At 42.5% G+C, this 14,090-nt stretch overlaps 1 protein-coding gene across 1 annotated transcript; it reads left to right on the forward strand.

The window, feature by feature from the left end:
• Window positions 1-521: 521 nt before the first annotated feature.
• Window positions 522-10,478, forward strand: C3H1orf50 (chromosome 3 C1orf50 homolog). The gene is made up of 5 exons (XM_043997498.1): window positions 522-683; window positions 770-903; window positions 4,086-4,172; window positions 5,106-5,237; window positions 7,678-10,478. Exons 1-5 carry the CDS (start codon window positions 593-595, stop codon window positions 7,858-7,860), a joined length of 627 nt encoding a protein of 208 aa, XP_043853433.1. The 5' UTR covers window positions 522-592; the 3' UTR covers window positions 7,861-10,478.
• The last annotated feature ends 3,612 nt before the right edge of the window (window positions 10,479-14,090 follow it).

The raw sequence follows: 14,090 nt of genomic DNA on the forward strand, positions 1-14,090 counted from the left end.
CCTAGACAAATGCACCCTTGGGGGCCAAGGGACACAACACAACACACATACTATCCCCGCCCCTTGACTAATTCACCATCCTTAGGTTCCTCTTTCCTCTCTTCCGTCCCTTAGGATGGAGGTGAAATCTTAAACTAAAGCCTCATTGCCAGAAGTCTTTCCCCAGCGCAGAGTCCCTCCCCAACCTAGATCGTAACCACGTCCCCGTTCTTGCCCCTCAGAACAGAGGTACGCCTTCAGACCAGAGCTCTCAGAGCGCAGCCCCGCCCCCACAGTGGAATCCCACCCCCGGCGTAGATAGAAAAGCCACCCTTCCAATCCTCTCCGCTCCTCAGAATGAAGGCGGCATCTTCAGAGCAGAACCCTGCCCCTGAGGGCTTTCTAAATGCCGCTCCCAGGGTCCGGTCCCTACCACGAAGTCCAATTTCCTTCCCAGGAGGAGTGAATTTAGCCCAGTCTACTCCGCCCTTGGAGGCCCTCCCCCAGCTCGAAACCACGCCCCCTGACGTAACCCTGCCATTAGGACGCAGCCCACCTCTTCCTCACCGCGCATGCGTCACCTGTCCGGCGTCTCTAGAATTGAGCAGGAAACATGGCGGCTCCTGAGGCGGCGGTTTTGGAAGAGGACGTAGTGGGGGACGTGGTGAGGGCCGGGGTGGGCAGGGGGACAGAGCCGTTACCAGGTGAGGAGGGGCTCGGGGCGACAGGGTCGGGGGGAGGTGCCTGGTGCCCGCCGCCCATGCGCTTAGGGCTCTTGTTTCTCCCGCAGTGGCCCCCGTGGAGTGTCACCCCGGCCCCGCCAACCCCACCGACCCCTCTGTCCCGGCCCTCGTGAGCCCCTACCACACCCACCGCGTGGGGAACCCCGAAGACCTCGTGGAGCTCGCCCAGCAGGTGCAGAAGGTGAGGGGAACCTCGGGAGGAAAAGGCCTATCGCTCTTTAGGGGAGGGGAGAAGGGAGAAGAGGGGACCTGGGGGTGGGAGAGTCGGGGGAAGGAAGGTGGAAGGGGAGAAAGAATACCTGGAGAGGTGGGAGGGAAGGGGAGAGAGAAGGAGGAGAGAGAGAATACCTGGGTGGTGTGGGAGGAAGGAGAGAAAATGCCTGGAAGGAGAGGGGGTGGTGGTGGAAGGGAAGGGGTAGAATATCTGTGCTGTGGGAGGGAGCGAAAGAGAGAATACGGGGTGTGGGGCGAAGGAAGGACCTGGCCTTGGGAAGGGAGGGTCAGGGGAAGGAGAGGACTTGGACCTTGGGGGGTGATAGGGAAGAAGAGAGGAGAGACAGAGGACCAGGCTTTTAGGGTGGAGGCTAAAAAGGACCTGACTTTTGGTTTTGGGGGTGGGGTGTAAGAAAGAAAGACCTGGCTTTTGCGGGGAGAATGGAAGGTGAGTACTTGAGCTTTGTGGGGATAGAGAAAGGCCCTAGACTTTTTGGAGGGGGAGAAGGAAGGATGGAGAAAGAAGGCCTGGCCTGTAGCAAGATTAAGGAGAATATCCTTGGGAAGTTGGGGAGACCCTTGTTTATTACCTGATAATGGTGGTCAGAGCTGACATTTATATATTTAAATTTCTCGTTTATACTTAGTTGTTTGCATGTTTCCCTTTAGACCTAAATTCCTTGAGGGCAGAGGGACTATTTTTGCCTTTCTTTGTCTCGCCAAGGCTTGGGGGGGGGGGGTGCCTGGCACACAGAAAGTGCTTAATAGATGCTTGTTGATAGTGATCAGAGTTACAAGGGACCTCTGAGGCCTTCAAATCCTTCCATTTAACAGATGAGGAAACTGAAAGGTTAAGTGACTTGCCTAAGGTTGCACAGATGGAAGTTATCAGAAATGAGATTGTAATCCAGAGTTTTCTGACAAGCCCGGTGTTCTTTCCACAGTATCATGCTGCTTTCAGTTGTGGGTTGGACTAGATGATCCCACTCAAATTCTATGAAGTGTCACTGTATGGGACTTACCTATACCGATGGATAGCAGTTCAGTAGGTGATTTTCCCAGATTCCCTCAGCTTTCAATCTCACATGGATTTATTTCATTTGCTATGAAAATTTCACCACAGAGTGTTGCTTCTGTACTTTACCTCTAAAGATTGTGTTTTATAAACGCTGTGATATTTGATGATGATTATGAAAAATATTCCCTTTTTTATCTGCCTTACAGAGTAAATACAGGTGGCCAATTTTCCCACCTGCACTTTTGATATATTTCTTGGTCTCTTTTTCCATTGAAGGAGAATTCAGGTTCTGATGATTTTCTATGACTCATTATCTTCTACTTTCTAGAGTGGGAAGAAAAGTATTACTATGGGTCAAAAGTTGTTCATTTACCCAGATAGATCAGTGGCGTAATATCAGCCTACTGTGTGGAAAACTGACTTAGAATATAGAAGGCACATTTTTTACCTTCCAAGCTTAACATACTGATTATGTAAATATACCATGGACAGTCAAAGGCAATTATTGAGTGTCTACTATATTCTCAGAACTGGGTGGGGCAGAAATAGAGAATATAAGACTTGGTCCTTTTATAGGAGGGTTACAATATAGTTGGAGAGACAAGACACAAGAAATAGTCAAGAAACAGGTAACATTGAGTGGCCTATAACATGTGCACATAGATTTGTGTATGTGTGTGTAATATATAGTACATATATTTTTATATACATATATGTCACATGCACAAGTTAAAACTGCAATTCATACTCCTTGTGTGCTTATATTCTAATTTGCAATATGCTTTTGTACCTATGATGACTTACATACAAGAAGTAGTTATAAGGGATATTATCAAAGAAATGTAAGTTGAGAAAGGGAAGTAGTCTAATTCTATGGCAAGAGTGAGGGAAGATGATAGCCTGAGTAACCCATTGGTAGCCATGAGAGCTTTATATTTACATTTCATGTACTTTACATTAGAGGAAAGTCCCTAGTACATCAAATGAATCCTACTATATTGTAAGCAGAGGCTAGTGTTTTTCTTCATCCCTTTCCTAGCTCCAGGCCCAGTACATTGCATGTACTGATAAAGGTGATAAAGGATAAAGGATTGAATTGCATGACTTGGGAATATAACTGATGAGAAAGCACAGTGTTGGGGAATTTGAGTTGCATGGGAAGGCTCCAGAGTTTTTTCTTCTTCCTGCTTACTTTGAATGTGTGTAAAATGTCAAGGGATCTGGCCCTACTGGAGTTTTCACTGGTAGCTATATAGAGTTTGTTGCTCTGTGCTAGGTCCAATCCTTCCATTACACATCTATTTTCTTACATTTTAGTTTGAAAAGGGTATGGGATTCCTCAGGAAAACCTGAGTTCTGACCCTGGACAAGTCACTTAACCTCTGTCTACCTCAGTTTTTTAATAAGAAGACCTACCTCCCAGGGTTGTTGTGAGGCTCAGCTGAGATAATATTTGTAAAGCATTTAGCACTGTGCTAGTACTTAATGAATAATGTAATAAATGTTTATTTGACTAACTGGTAAGTGGCAGAGGCAGGATTAGAGCATAGATCTGATTCCTGTGGCTATTATTCTTTCCATTAATGAATTGTTAAGATAACTTTAAGCTGTAAGAACCTTGAGGTCATGGACTGTATTTATTTTTCTATCTTTCTCAGTGTCTAACAGTACCCTTCCCAACTTCCCTGTCACTGTAATGTTTCCTCTTTACCACTCACACAGATGTGGCCCTGGTCACGCCTGCAGACCCTTATCACCTTACACTTGAAACTATTCCAGTAACCTTCTGGTTGGTCCTTCTGCCTCAAGTCTCCCCACTCCAGTCTATTCTCTTAAAATGCAGGTCTGACCATATGACTCCCCTACTCAGCAACTTAGCATGTTGTCTCTCTTGTTAGAATGTGAGCTCCTCTAAGGGAGAGACTGTGGTGGATTTTTTGCCTTTGTTTGGACCTCCCCCCCCCCCATTCTTAGTACAGTGCCTGGCACACATAATGAGGACTTAATAACTACTTGTTAACTGTATGCCCTATTGAATAAATGTATACTTACATCAGGGTTCTCTATGAGTTTTAGCTCATAAAAAGGCTTAGCCCTTTCTAGCCTTCAGTGAGTTTTCTTCTCTTTCATAGGCTGATGAATTCATCAGAGCAAATGCTACCAACAAGCTGATAGTGATAGCTGAGCAAATCCGGCATTTGCAAACACAGGCCAGGAAGGTAAGGAAAATACTGCTCTGTTCCTGGGGTTTAGGGACAGGCTTCTTAATTGTCTATATTTGTTTTCCAGACTGTAGTTGATTTTTAAAAAACATACATAACTGCCAATTTGCTTGAGCAAACTCAGTGTTAACCATGTAACTCTGTCAGATCAATTGACATTGGATGGGGTGGTGAGGGGAGGAGAAATTATGGAATATTCAGTTCATCAGTTCAGGCTAGAGTCCAGTCCCATAGGACATTCTTCTCTGGCCTTAATCTAGTTTGGGAAGTTCTTAGGGAGGAGAAAAATAACACAGAGGGTGTAGATTTTAATAGTTTCTGGTAACCTAAATCAGCAAAAATCTCAGTCCTGAACTATTCATTCAGTTCACAGCATTACAAAGTAAATCCTTAAGTGTTACAAAGTGTTCTTCTAGTTATGGGCAACTATTGCACAGTTCTCTAATAAGTTCTCCCATATTAGGGCATGCTCTTGCAGTTATAGTTGCGAACAAGCCAGTTAGAATATAAATGTATAAGTCGGTCATAATTCATCTCTCTCAAGGCAAGATAACCCCCATCTGTGGGGATGGGCAGGGAGTCTTATTTGGGGATACAAACACAAGAAATCTCCTGGGAAGTAGACATTTGGGGCATGTATAATGAAAAAAAGCAAGACCACTGGAAGCTAAAGGACCATAAAAGACAGGCTTGAGGATAAGGTATATCTAATTGAGCAAAAACTCGGGGTGCTGCTGCTGCGTGTTAAAAATAGTCTAGTTTCATTTCTTCAAAACTGCCCACATATTTCTGTTTGATATCACTGTTGAGGGATAAGCCAGGAAACCAAGGTCTCCTTCAGACAGAAAAATAGCTAGAATTTTAGCTGGATGCCTGTGAGTATAGATTCTGTCCATTGTTTCATTTGTTGCTATTTTTTGTGGTACCCAGGTATTGGAAGAGGCTCACAGAGATGCTGAATTGCACCATGCAGCTTGTAATATGGTGAAAAAACCTGGAAATATTTACTACCTCTATAAACGGGAGAATGGACAGCAATACTTTTCCATCATCTCACCAAAGGTAGGAGGGCTGCTTTCTTTGTCAGTGTGAGACAGGATCCTGTTGAGCAAACAGCTGAGCCGAGTTACCCTTTAAGAAAACTCTTTGTGAGGTCCACAAGAAGATATTTGTGGAGCTGCCAAAGGCAAAGGGTGCTGTTGACATTTGGAGAGTGGGGGAAAGGGGTGAGATTGAATATAGTCCTACCGACAGACCCTGCTTTCAAAAGATCACCTACCTAAGTATGAAAAGGCTTATCACATGCAGGCTTTCCACAAAGTGATGAATTCTTTAGCTGTGGTAACTCACCAAACCAAAAATAAATGAATAAATGCTCTTGAGTCTTATGTGGCCCTTTTTTGCTTTTGCAATAACAGTGGCCAGGAAGATTGGGGGCCGCTAAAAGAATCACAGTTTTTAGACCATCTATAAACATTAAGCACTGATAGTATGAAACCCAGTGACTAACACATGGACCTGGTACTAGAAGAAGAAAATCACATCAATATTTATTCTTTTTATAAACAAAACCAGGATAGAAAAGGAAATGGCAGCTAAATGGAATGATCATAATAGGGTCATTTGTACTGAGCTGGAAGGGAACATAGAGGCCATCCAGTCCAGCCCCCTTACTTAACAGATGAGGAAACTCAGGCCCAGGGAGAGTGTCTTACCCGAGATCACACAGGTAATGAGCATCAGAGGTGCACAAATATTATGCTGTCTTTCCAGTTTATAAGACCTCCTCAGACAGATAAGAGATTGGCAGAGTTGGTCTTAAGGTTCATTCAGAGACAACAAAAAGTATCACTTCCTGGGACATTTGGCCATCCGTTGAAATGCTCGTGAACATTTGTAAAAAGAACACCATGAAGGGAATTGTAGCTTACGTGCCAACATCTATTGCAGAGAATGAGAAGAAGGTAGAGAGCTCAATAAGACCCTTCTAACTCAGTGACTTCCATGTGAAGGTGGTCAGAAAGGGAAAGTGATGAAAAATGTTGGGAAATATATGTCTTGGAAGTAAGAAAGGAAGGAGGCCAAAGGCATATAGATTACAATCCTAAATATCATGAAAATCTTGTTTAAGAAGAGAATCAGGAGGCATAGAACATGGCAATCACTGAATAACATCTTGGAAAATAACATTGATTACATTTTTTTTTTTTTAGTGAGGCAACTGGGGTTAAGTGACTTGCCCAGGGTCACACAGCTAGTAAGTGTTAAGTGTCTGAGGCCGGATTTGAACTCAGGTAGTCCTGAATCCAGGTTTGGTGCTCTATCCACTGTGCCACCTAGCTGCCCCCATTGATTTTAACATTTTAACAGACAGGAAATAACTAGGAGAATTCCAAAGCATCTGTCTGTGTCAGACTGTTGTCATGTTAGAGACAAAGTCCAAATCAACAGCAAATTAGAATAATAAAAGTAAGTAGGGGGGCAGCTAGATGGCGCAGTGGTTGAGGCGCCAGCCCTGAATTCAGGAGTACCTGGCTTCAGGTCCGGCCTCAGACACTTGACACTTGCTAGCTGTGTGACCCTGGGCAAGTCACTTGGCCCCCATTGCCTACAAAAAGAAAAAAGTAAGTAGGGACTTAGTGTAATTGAAGCAATTTCATCCTGATCTTTCTAGGCAATCTAGTGATGATAAAACATGGGAAATGGATAAAAGACCAGACACTGATAAAAACAACCACATAAGGGTTCTCTATGAATTTTAGCCCATAAAAAGGCTTAGCCCTTTCTAGCCTTCAGTGAGTTTTCTTCTCTTTAATAGGCTGATTAATTCATCAGAGCAAATGCTACCATTTCCTAAGGAAATCTGACTAATATAAATCAGTTGTCATGAGAGACCAAAAGAAACATAGAAACTACCTTACCCAGCAAACCTTTGATCTTGCCAGGCAGATATGTTAGCCAAGAGCAACACTAGTTTAGGGCATAAACTCATTTGTAAAGTTTTATTGAAGATTATAGGAGATGATAAATTGTATCATCTCAAGAACAGCATGAAGCAGGGGGGGAGAGCCAAATTTACAGAAAGAACAGATAACTTATGGACAGTCTGTGTGCTGCATTGCTACCGTCCATTATCAAGACATCTGGGGAAAGGTTCAGAGTTTAACTTTATACACATGCATATATACATGTGTGCATATACACATTTTATATGTGCGTATTTGTGTCTATATACATATAATTTCAAGGTTAGGACTTAATTGCTATTTAGTTCATTCCCTATTTAATGAGCCGTGCCCAACCAGTCCTGGGGGTTTCTTGGATTCTAGTCTTTCAAATGAATGATCCTCATACCGTAGCATGTAAGTATCAGACTTGGAGAACTCCCCAGGCAGCTGACCTTTACAATGATGGTAGAAATCACAGCATGAGAATGCAGTGAGGTGGGTTTTTTTTTTAAAAATAGAAATGTATGTTTATCTGGCCTTTTTGCCTTCTCTAGGAATGGGGGGCAAGTTGTCCACATGATTTCCTTGGTGCCTACAAGCTTCAGCACGACCTCTCCTGGACTCCATTTGACAACATCGGGAAGCAAGATGCTGAAATCAGCATCATGGACAAGCTTTTGAGCCAACAGATGGCCCTACCCCAATGTACAGAGCCCAATTTTCAGGGCCTCACTTAGTGACCGTGGACAATGCCAAATAGAATGTGGGCCTGGCTGTTCGTCTCCTTAGCTTCCCTGTGCCCTATTTTGTGGGAGTTGTGAGAAGTGAGATATGATGTACACATGAGTACCTTGGATGGAGAGCTTGTGTGAATTGAAGTATATTTTTCAACTCCATTTTGGGTTCTACACTCCCTGCTTCAGAGAATCCCCAACAAAACAAACATGGGCCAGTATCCATTATTACACATTACAACTCACCCAGATGGACAAACTCCATCACCACAGCTGAACTCAAAACTTTATAGGAAAGAGAGGAAATGTCACTTCCTTGAAAAGGTTGTAGACTACTGTTTATACAGAGAGCAATCTGTCCTGCCACCTCTTTTTAACTCTTTTAAGTTTAGGAATGGGACTAGGGCCAATCGAAGGGCCTGGCTCTTCTATTTTTGTAAGTGAGTCTACCCTGTTCCAGAGAACTTTAAGCACAAAATCATCATCCAAGTCTCAGGAATATGTTACGCAGAATGGCGAGGTAGAGTAATGTGGCTGACCAGAGAAGTGATTCTGGTCTCCTTCAAAGGGCTTGTCTGGTCTGCATTTTCCCTAGCCCCTCTAGCCCTTCTCGTTTGGCTGGAAAATTGAGACAAGTGCAAGCCAGAGGAGTGGTGGCACCCCTTTACCTCCTTGCTAATCAGTGTTTTAGGATCATGGAGTTAGAGCTGGAAGGGACCTTCAGAAGTGGTTCAATACAACCCCCTTTTTTTACAGATGACAGGGAGAATGAGATGTTAAGTGATTTGCCCAGGATTCCATGGCTGTTAAGGGTCTGGGGCAGTACTTGAGCCGACTTCCTCCATGAAGCCATACTGCCTCATGGATGAAGATGATTGAATTTGTTAGCCAGGTTTGGGGGAAAGGTCCAGGGCTAAACCATCATATCAGTAGCATGAGTCCATTTAAATGAGTCTTTCCAAATATCATGAAAGAGAGAGCTGAAACAATACAAGGGGACAAGAACTTTGAAGTTCTGTTTTCACAGAACTTATTTTGCTTTTTTCATAGAATTAGAACCTCTAGTCTGACCCTTATTTTACAGATGATGAACCTCCTGACCTACATCATGGCCTCATTGGATTGAGAGCTTGGAGGGACCTATGAGATCATCTTAGTCCATCATCATTTGTTTATGGACATGAGCAAACTAAGGCCGATAGTTGTTAGGTGGCCAACCCAATGTCACACAGGTCCCCTGACTTCTAGTCCAGTACTTTTGATGTTATACCAAGCTTCTTCTTGAAGTGATACCAGTAAACAGCAGAGGAATTCCTGAAGTAGGAGCCAATTGCCTTTACTTATCTTCAGTCACATAGTATGCAGTCTGAAGTATGCAAAAACCTAGTGGTGAGGTAGGATGTTTTTTATGTGAATTACCCTACTAATTGTCCCAGTTAATTGTTTTGTACAAAAACAAAAAAACAAAACCTGTTTTGCAAATAGGATTCTCCTGGATAGTTTATATACCTAGCTTAAAGTCTCCACGAATCCCTGATTCAATTCATGTTCATTCAGTAATTGTTAAGTGCCTACAAAGGGCATAACACAGATAAACTTCAGTGCCATCCTATGTGCCACGGCTTGCTGTGAAAAGATGAGGCTTTTTTTAGCAGTAGATCTGCCATAACTCCTTGGGGAATAGCACTTATAATCCTAAAGCCATCATGGTGTTTAGGGACTTCTTTCCCACTGAGCAGTCTCGGCCAGTGGGTCACACATGGCCAACCAAAGGTTAGCATTCCTCTGGGGCTTTTGGTAAAATAAAGGTACACAAATCAACATTAGGAACCAAGGGGAAAGCGTGGGATAGGATGAAAATGTGGACAAGGGGCCAAAGTGGTAGAGAAGAGATGTTCTTATTCCTCACTTCCCACTGGAAAAGTAATGGATCTAGATTGAAATCCCATTTAATAGAATGCCACTGGCATAGTACTGTGGCTGCTGTTGATTCTAGGTCTAGAGTCAAATCTGCTGAAAGGATTTTTAAAAAATAGTCCTGTTCATCAGGATTAGCTTCTGGAAATGGGAGTGAAGGCAGACAGTAGGAAGGGGAAGGCATTTTGTATCTGAGGAAATGGAGTGAGTTCCCTCTTTTCAGGCAGCATACATGGACTATTGACTGTCTCCCTGCTCTGAGCACTGCAAGAGGGAAAATTAAGAGAATGGCTGGATTTAATATTATAACAAATCATTGCCTGGCTGTACCTGTGTCTGAGTAACCTCTTGGGCCATTATATACACTGTAAGAATTTGATCATAAAAGCATTCAGAGAACTGTGGTGTTTCCTAAATGCTGACTGTGCCTAGCGCACTGTCCTGGGCTTTGGGATAGATACAGGGATTCGATGAAACCTTGCTCTCATAGAATTTGTTATCAAGAAGAGACGTTGATGAAGTAGACTTTACAGTCATTTCACTATTGATGGGAGGGGATTCAGAAAAGGAAAGCTTAAGAAAAGGAGCAATAAAAGTGTGACAGAAGATGAGTTTTGGACAAAGGCTTCTAATTTAGGGATGATGGACCCTTAGCCAAAGATGAAATACATCTAAAAAGAGCTAATTAAAATGGATTTCTTTGTCTGGAGTCTTCTGAATCTGATCAAAATGGCTTTAAGGGGAAAGAAAGAAGAAACTTTCCAATGTTTGGCTATCAAGTTTGATGCTATAGAAGGTCCCCACAAGAATAGAAGAGGGAATTCATAGGAGACATCTGAGAGCCTATAAAACTGGTGGGCTTCAGGTGTCTGTATATTTGTATATACCACAGCTAATAAGGAGAACTAGAGATTGTAATACGAGAGGTAAATTTGATGTAGGTATCACTGAGCCTTAGTGGGATAAGACTCGACTAGAATGGCTCGGAAGGAGGCTGCATTGTATTCAGAAAGAATATCGTTATTCCGAAGGGGGTAACATTACATATAAAAAAGATAAATGAGGAAATCTAGGAACCCAAGGGTGGAAACATGGCAAAGAACATTTTAGAGGAAATCAGAGGAGGCCAAAGCAGAATACTGGACAAAAGACAAGTTTGACTATCAGTATGCATTAAGTGCTTACTATGTACCTGGAACCAAGTTAAGTGCTGAGGATACCACCCCCCCCCAAAAAAAAGACAAAGGTCTGTGCATGCTCTCAAGGAGCTCACATTTGATTACAAGAATCTCATTTGATTGTCACAACAACCCTGGGTGGTAGGTGCTATTTTTACATAAAATAATATTATAGCTGATGAAGCTGAGGCAGAGGTTAAGTGACTTGTCCAGGGTCATATGACTAGTAAATGCCATGCTTGATTTGAACTTGGGTCTGCCTAACTTTAGGCCCAACCCTCTCTCCATAGAGCCACCTTATAAGCCAATATAGAGTATGGGAAGGTGGATAAAATGTAAGATTACGGCCCAGGTAGGATAGGGCCAGGTTGTGAAGAACTTTAAAGTTATATTTGATCCTGGAGGTGACAGAAGATTGCAGTGAGAAAATATGAGGAAGGGTGCCCAACCAGAAGGCTATTGCAATAGTCCAGGAAAGTTAGTGAATGTCCAACCTAGGATAGTGGCTCTAAGTGAAGAGAAAGGGATCTATAGGAGGGAGATTGAGCAATTGATTGGATAACAGATAAGGGTGAGAAGTTGAGAATGACACCAAGGTTGGGAGCCTGAGGAATTAATAACATTTATATAGCACTTGAAGGTTTGCAAAGCTTACCAATGCTGCATTTTATCCTCATAATGACCCTGCAGGCTGGTGTATATATTATCCCCATTTTATTAGATGAAGAAACAGGCAGAAAGTGACTTTCCCAGAGTCACACAACTAGTATGTATCTAATGCAGGATTTTAACTCAAGTCTTTTGATTCCACATATACTAATAATATCTACTATGCCACCAAGTTAAGTGAGAGGATGGAGGTGCCCTTGACAGTAATAGGGAACTTTGGCAAGAAAAAATGAGTTTTGTTTTGGACATGTTGAATTTGAGATGCCATCCAGTTCATGTTATCCAAGAGACTTGGTGATGTGACTATATATAGTTCAGGAGAGAAACTAGGAATGGCTAAATAGTTTGGGAATCATCTTGCATAGAGATGATAATTGAACCTAAGGGAGCTGATGAGATCACTCAGGTGCTATAGAGTGAAAGGACAAGGCCCAAGACAGAACATTGGGTGACAACCACATTTGGGTGGTGGTGGTAGACATGACATGAAGAGCCAGCAAAGGAGACTAAAAAGTGGTCAGATAGAAGGACAATTAGAAGAGAGCAGTGTCATGAAAACTGAGAGAATAGAGTAACCAAGAGAAGAAAGTTAGACTCCGCATTGTCAAATGCTGAAGAAAAATCAAGAAAGATAAATATTTGGGAAAAGGGCCATTATATTTGGCAGTTGGATCACTGGTATCTCTGGAGAGAACAAGTTGATCTCATCACTTGAATGATGAGGTCTGTTGCCATGGTGATAAAGTTTAAAAGACAGTGAGAAGAGGGGCAGCTAGGTGGCGCAATGAATAGAGCACTGGCCCTGGAGTCAGGAGGACCTGAGTTCAAATGTGGCCTCAGACACTTAACATTTACTGGCTGTGTGACCCTGGGCAAGTCACTTAACCCCAATTGTCTCACTCAAAATAAATAAATAAATAAATAAATGACAATGAGAAGAGAAGGAGAGACTGCTGGTACATATAGATTACTTTCTCAAGGAATTTAGCAGGTTACAAAACTGGATAGAAGGCACTTTGACTCTGTAGATGTCTGCTGGAGTTCTTTTTCTTCTGAGTAGGATAAATGATAAAATTCTTGGCTTTTCTTATTGATATTTTCATCCTATAAAAGGAGTAGGCCAAGGGGGAATTGGTATTCTGGACTCAATTCTGACCAATAAGAAGAAACAATGATTATTGAAGTAGAAATGATGGGCCCCTTAGGAGCAAATGATAATTACAGCATTTATGGACCAGGCAAAATTTGTCATGGACACTAAACTTTCAGAGGGTAGATTACAAAGTATTCATAGAAAAGTAAGGAAGGATTCCACTTGACAGGTGAACAACTGAATGAGATGTCTGAAAACTATATCTGGGGGTCTGGACACAGCTTAAAATATAGGAATGATGGGTTCTTAGCCAGGCAAGTCAATAAGCATTTGTTAAGAGTGAGGCAGCTAGGTGGTGCAGTGGATAAAGCACCAGCCCAGGATTCAGGAGGACCTGAGTTCAAATCCAGCCTCAGACACTTGACGTTAGCTTTGTGGCCCTGGGCAAGTCACTTAACCCTCATTGCCCCCCCCCCCAAAGTTTACTATGTGCCAGTCACTGCTGAGCACTGGAGATACAAAAAAAGGTAAAAACACAAAGCACTCATTCTAACAGAAGACAGCATGTAAAAAACTAGGTACATAAAGATATATCACCTAACAGAGGCTATATTTTTGCCTGGCTTCTTGTCAATATGACCAAATGGTCTTTAAAAGGAAAAGGAAAAGGGGGGGGCGCTCGGAGATAAAATTTCACTCCAGCAAGTCATCTGAAGAGAGACAGGAAATCCTCAGAAGGACATTTTGAAGATACAAACAGATGATTGCAGTGAGGAAATATGGTGGGAAGAGACACCTCTTAAAGAGAACAAATGTGACTGAACAGGAAACCAACTCAGGATTTTTTAAATACTTTTGAAATTGGAAGCAAAAGCAGGTAAGTGAGGATAAAAACAAAAAGTATCCTGTGATTTCATCGTTTCCCCTTCCACACTTATATGCTTCCTCCCCACTTCCCTATTTCTGTTAGTGGAATCCTCTCCTCTTGGCTAGAGATATAAGATTTATCGTTGAACTCTTCCTTCTCCCTTCCTAACATCTAACCAGACAACAGTTTGATCAAGTCTACATTCATATCTCACTCATTTCCTTCACCTTTAATCCATTCACAGGGTCAGTATCTTAGTTCAAACGCCTATCCCTGACTGTCAAAACTATTGGATTGCAGCAGCTTCCTAATTCATTTGTTTTGCTTGACTATACATGTTAGCGGCGGGGTTGTTTCTCCTTCATTCTTCATTTATGGAGTAGGGGCTTGGCATGGGTAGGGTGGAAAGAAGGTGAATTTTTGCAGATTGACAAAATAAAATATAATTTAAAAAGTCACCTCCTAATTTATTTCCCTGTCTCGAGTCTCTCTCCTCTTCACAAGGCTA

This window comes from Dromiciops gliroides, chromosome 3, assembly GCF_019393635.1.
Source record: "Dromiciops gliroides isolate mDroGli1 chromosome 3, mDroGli1.pri, whole genome shotgun sequence".
Taxonomy (NCBI): Eukaryota; Metazoa; Chordata; class Mammalia; order Microbiotheria; family Microbiotheriidae; genus Dromiciops; species Dromiciops gliroides.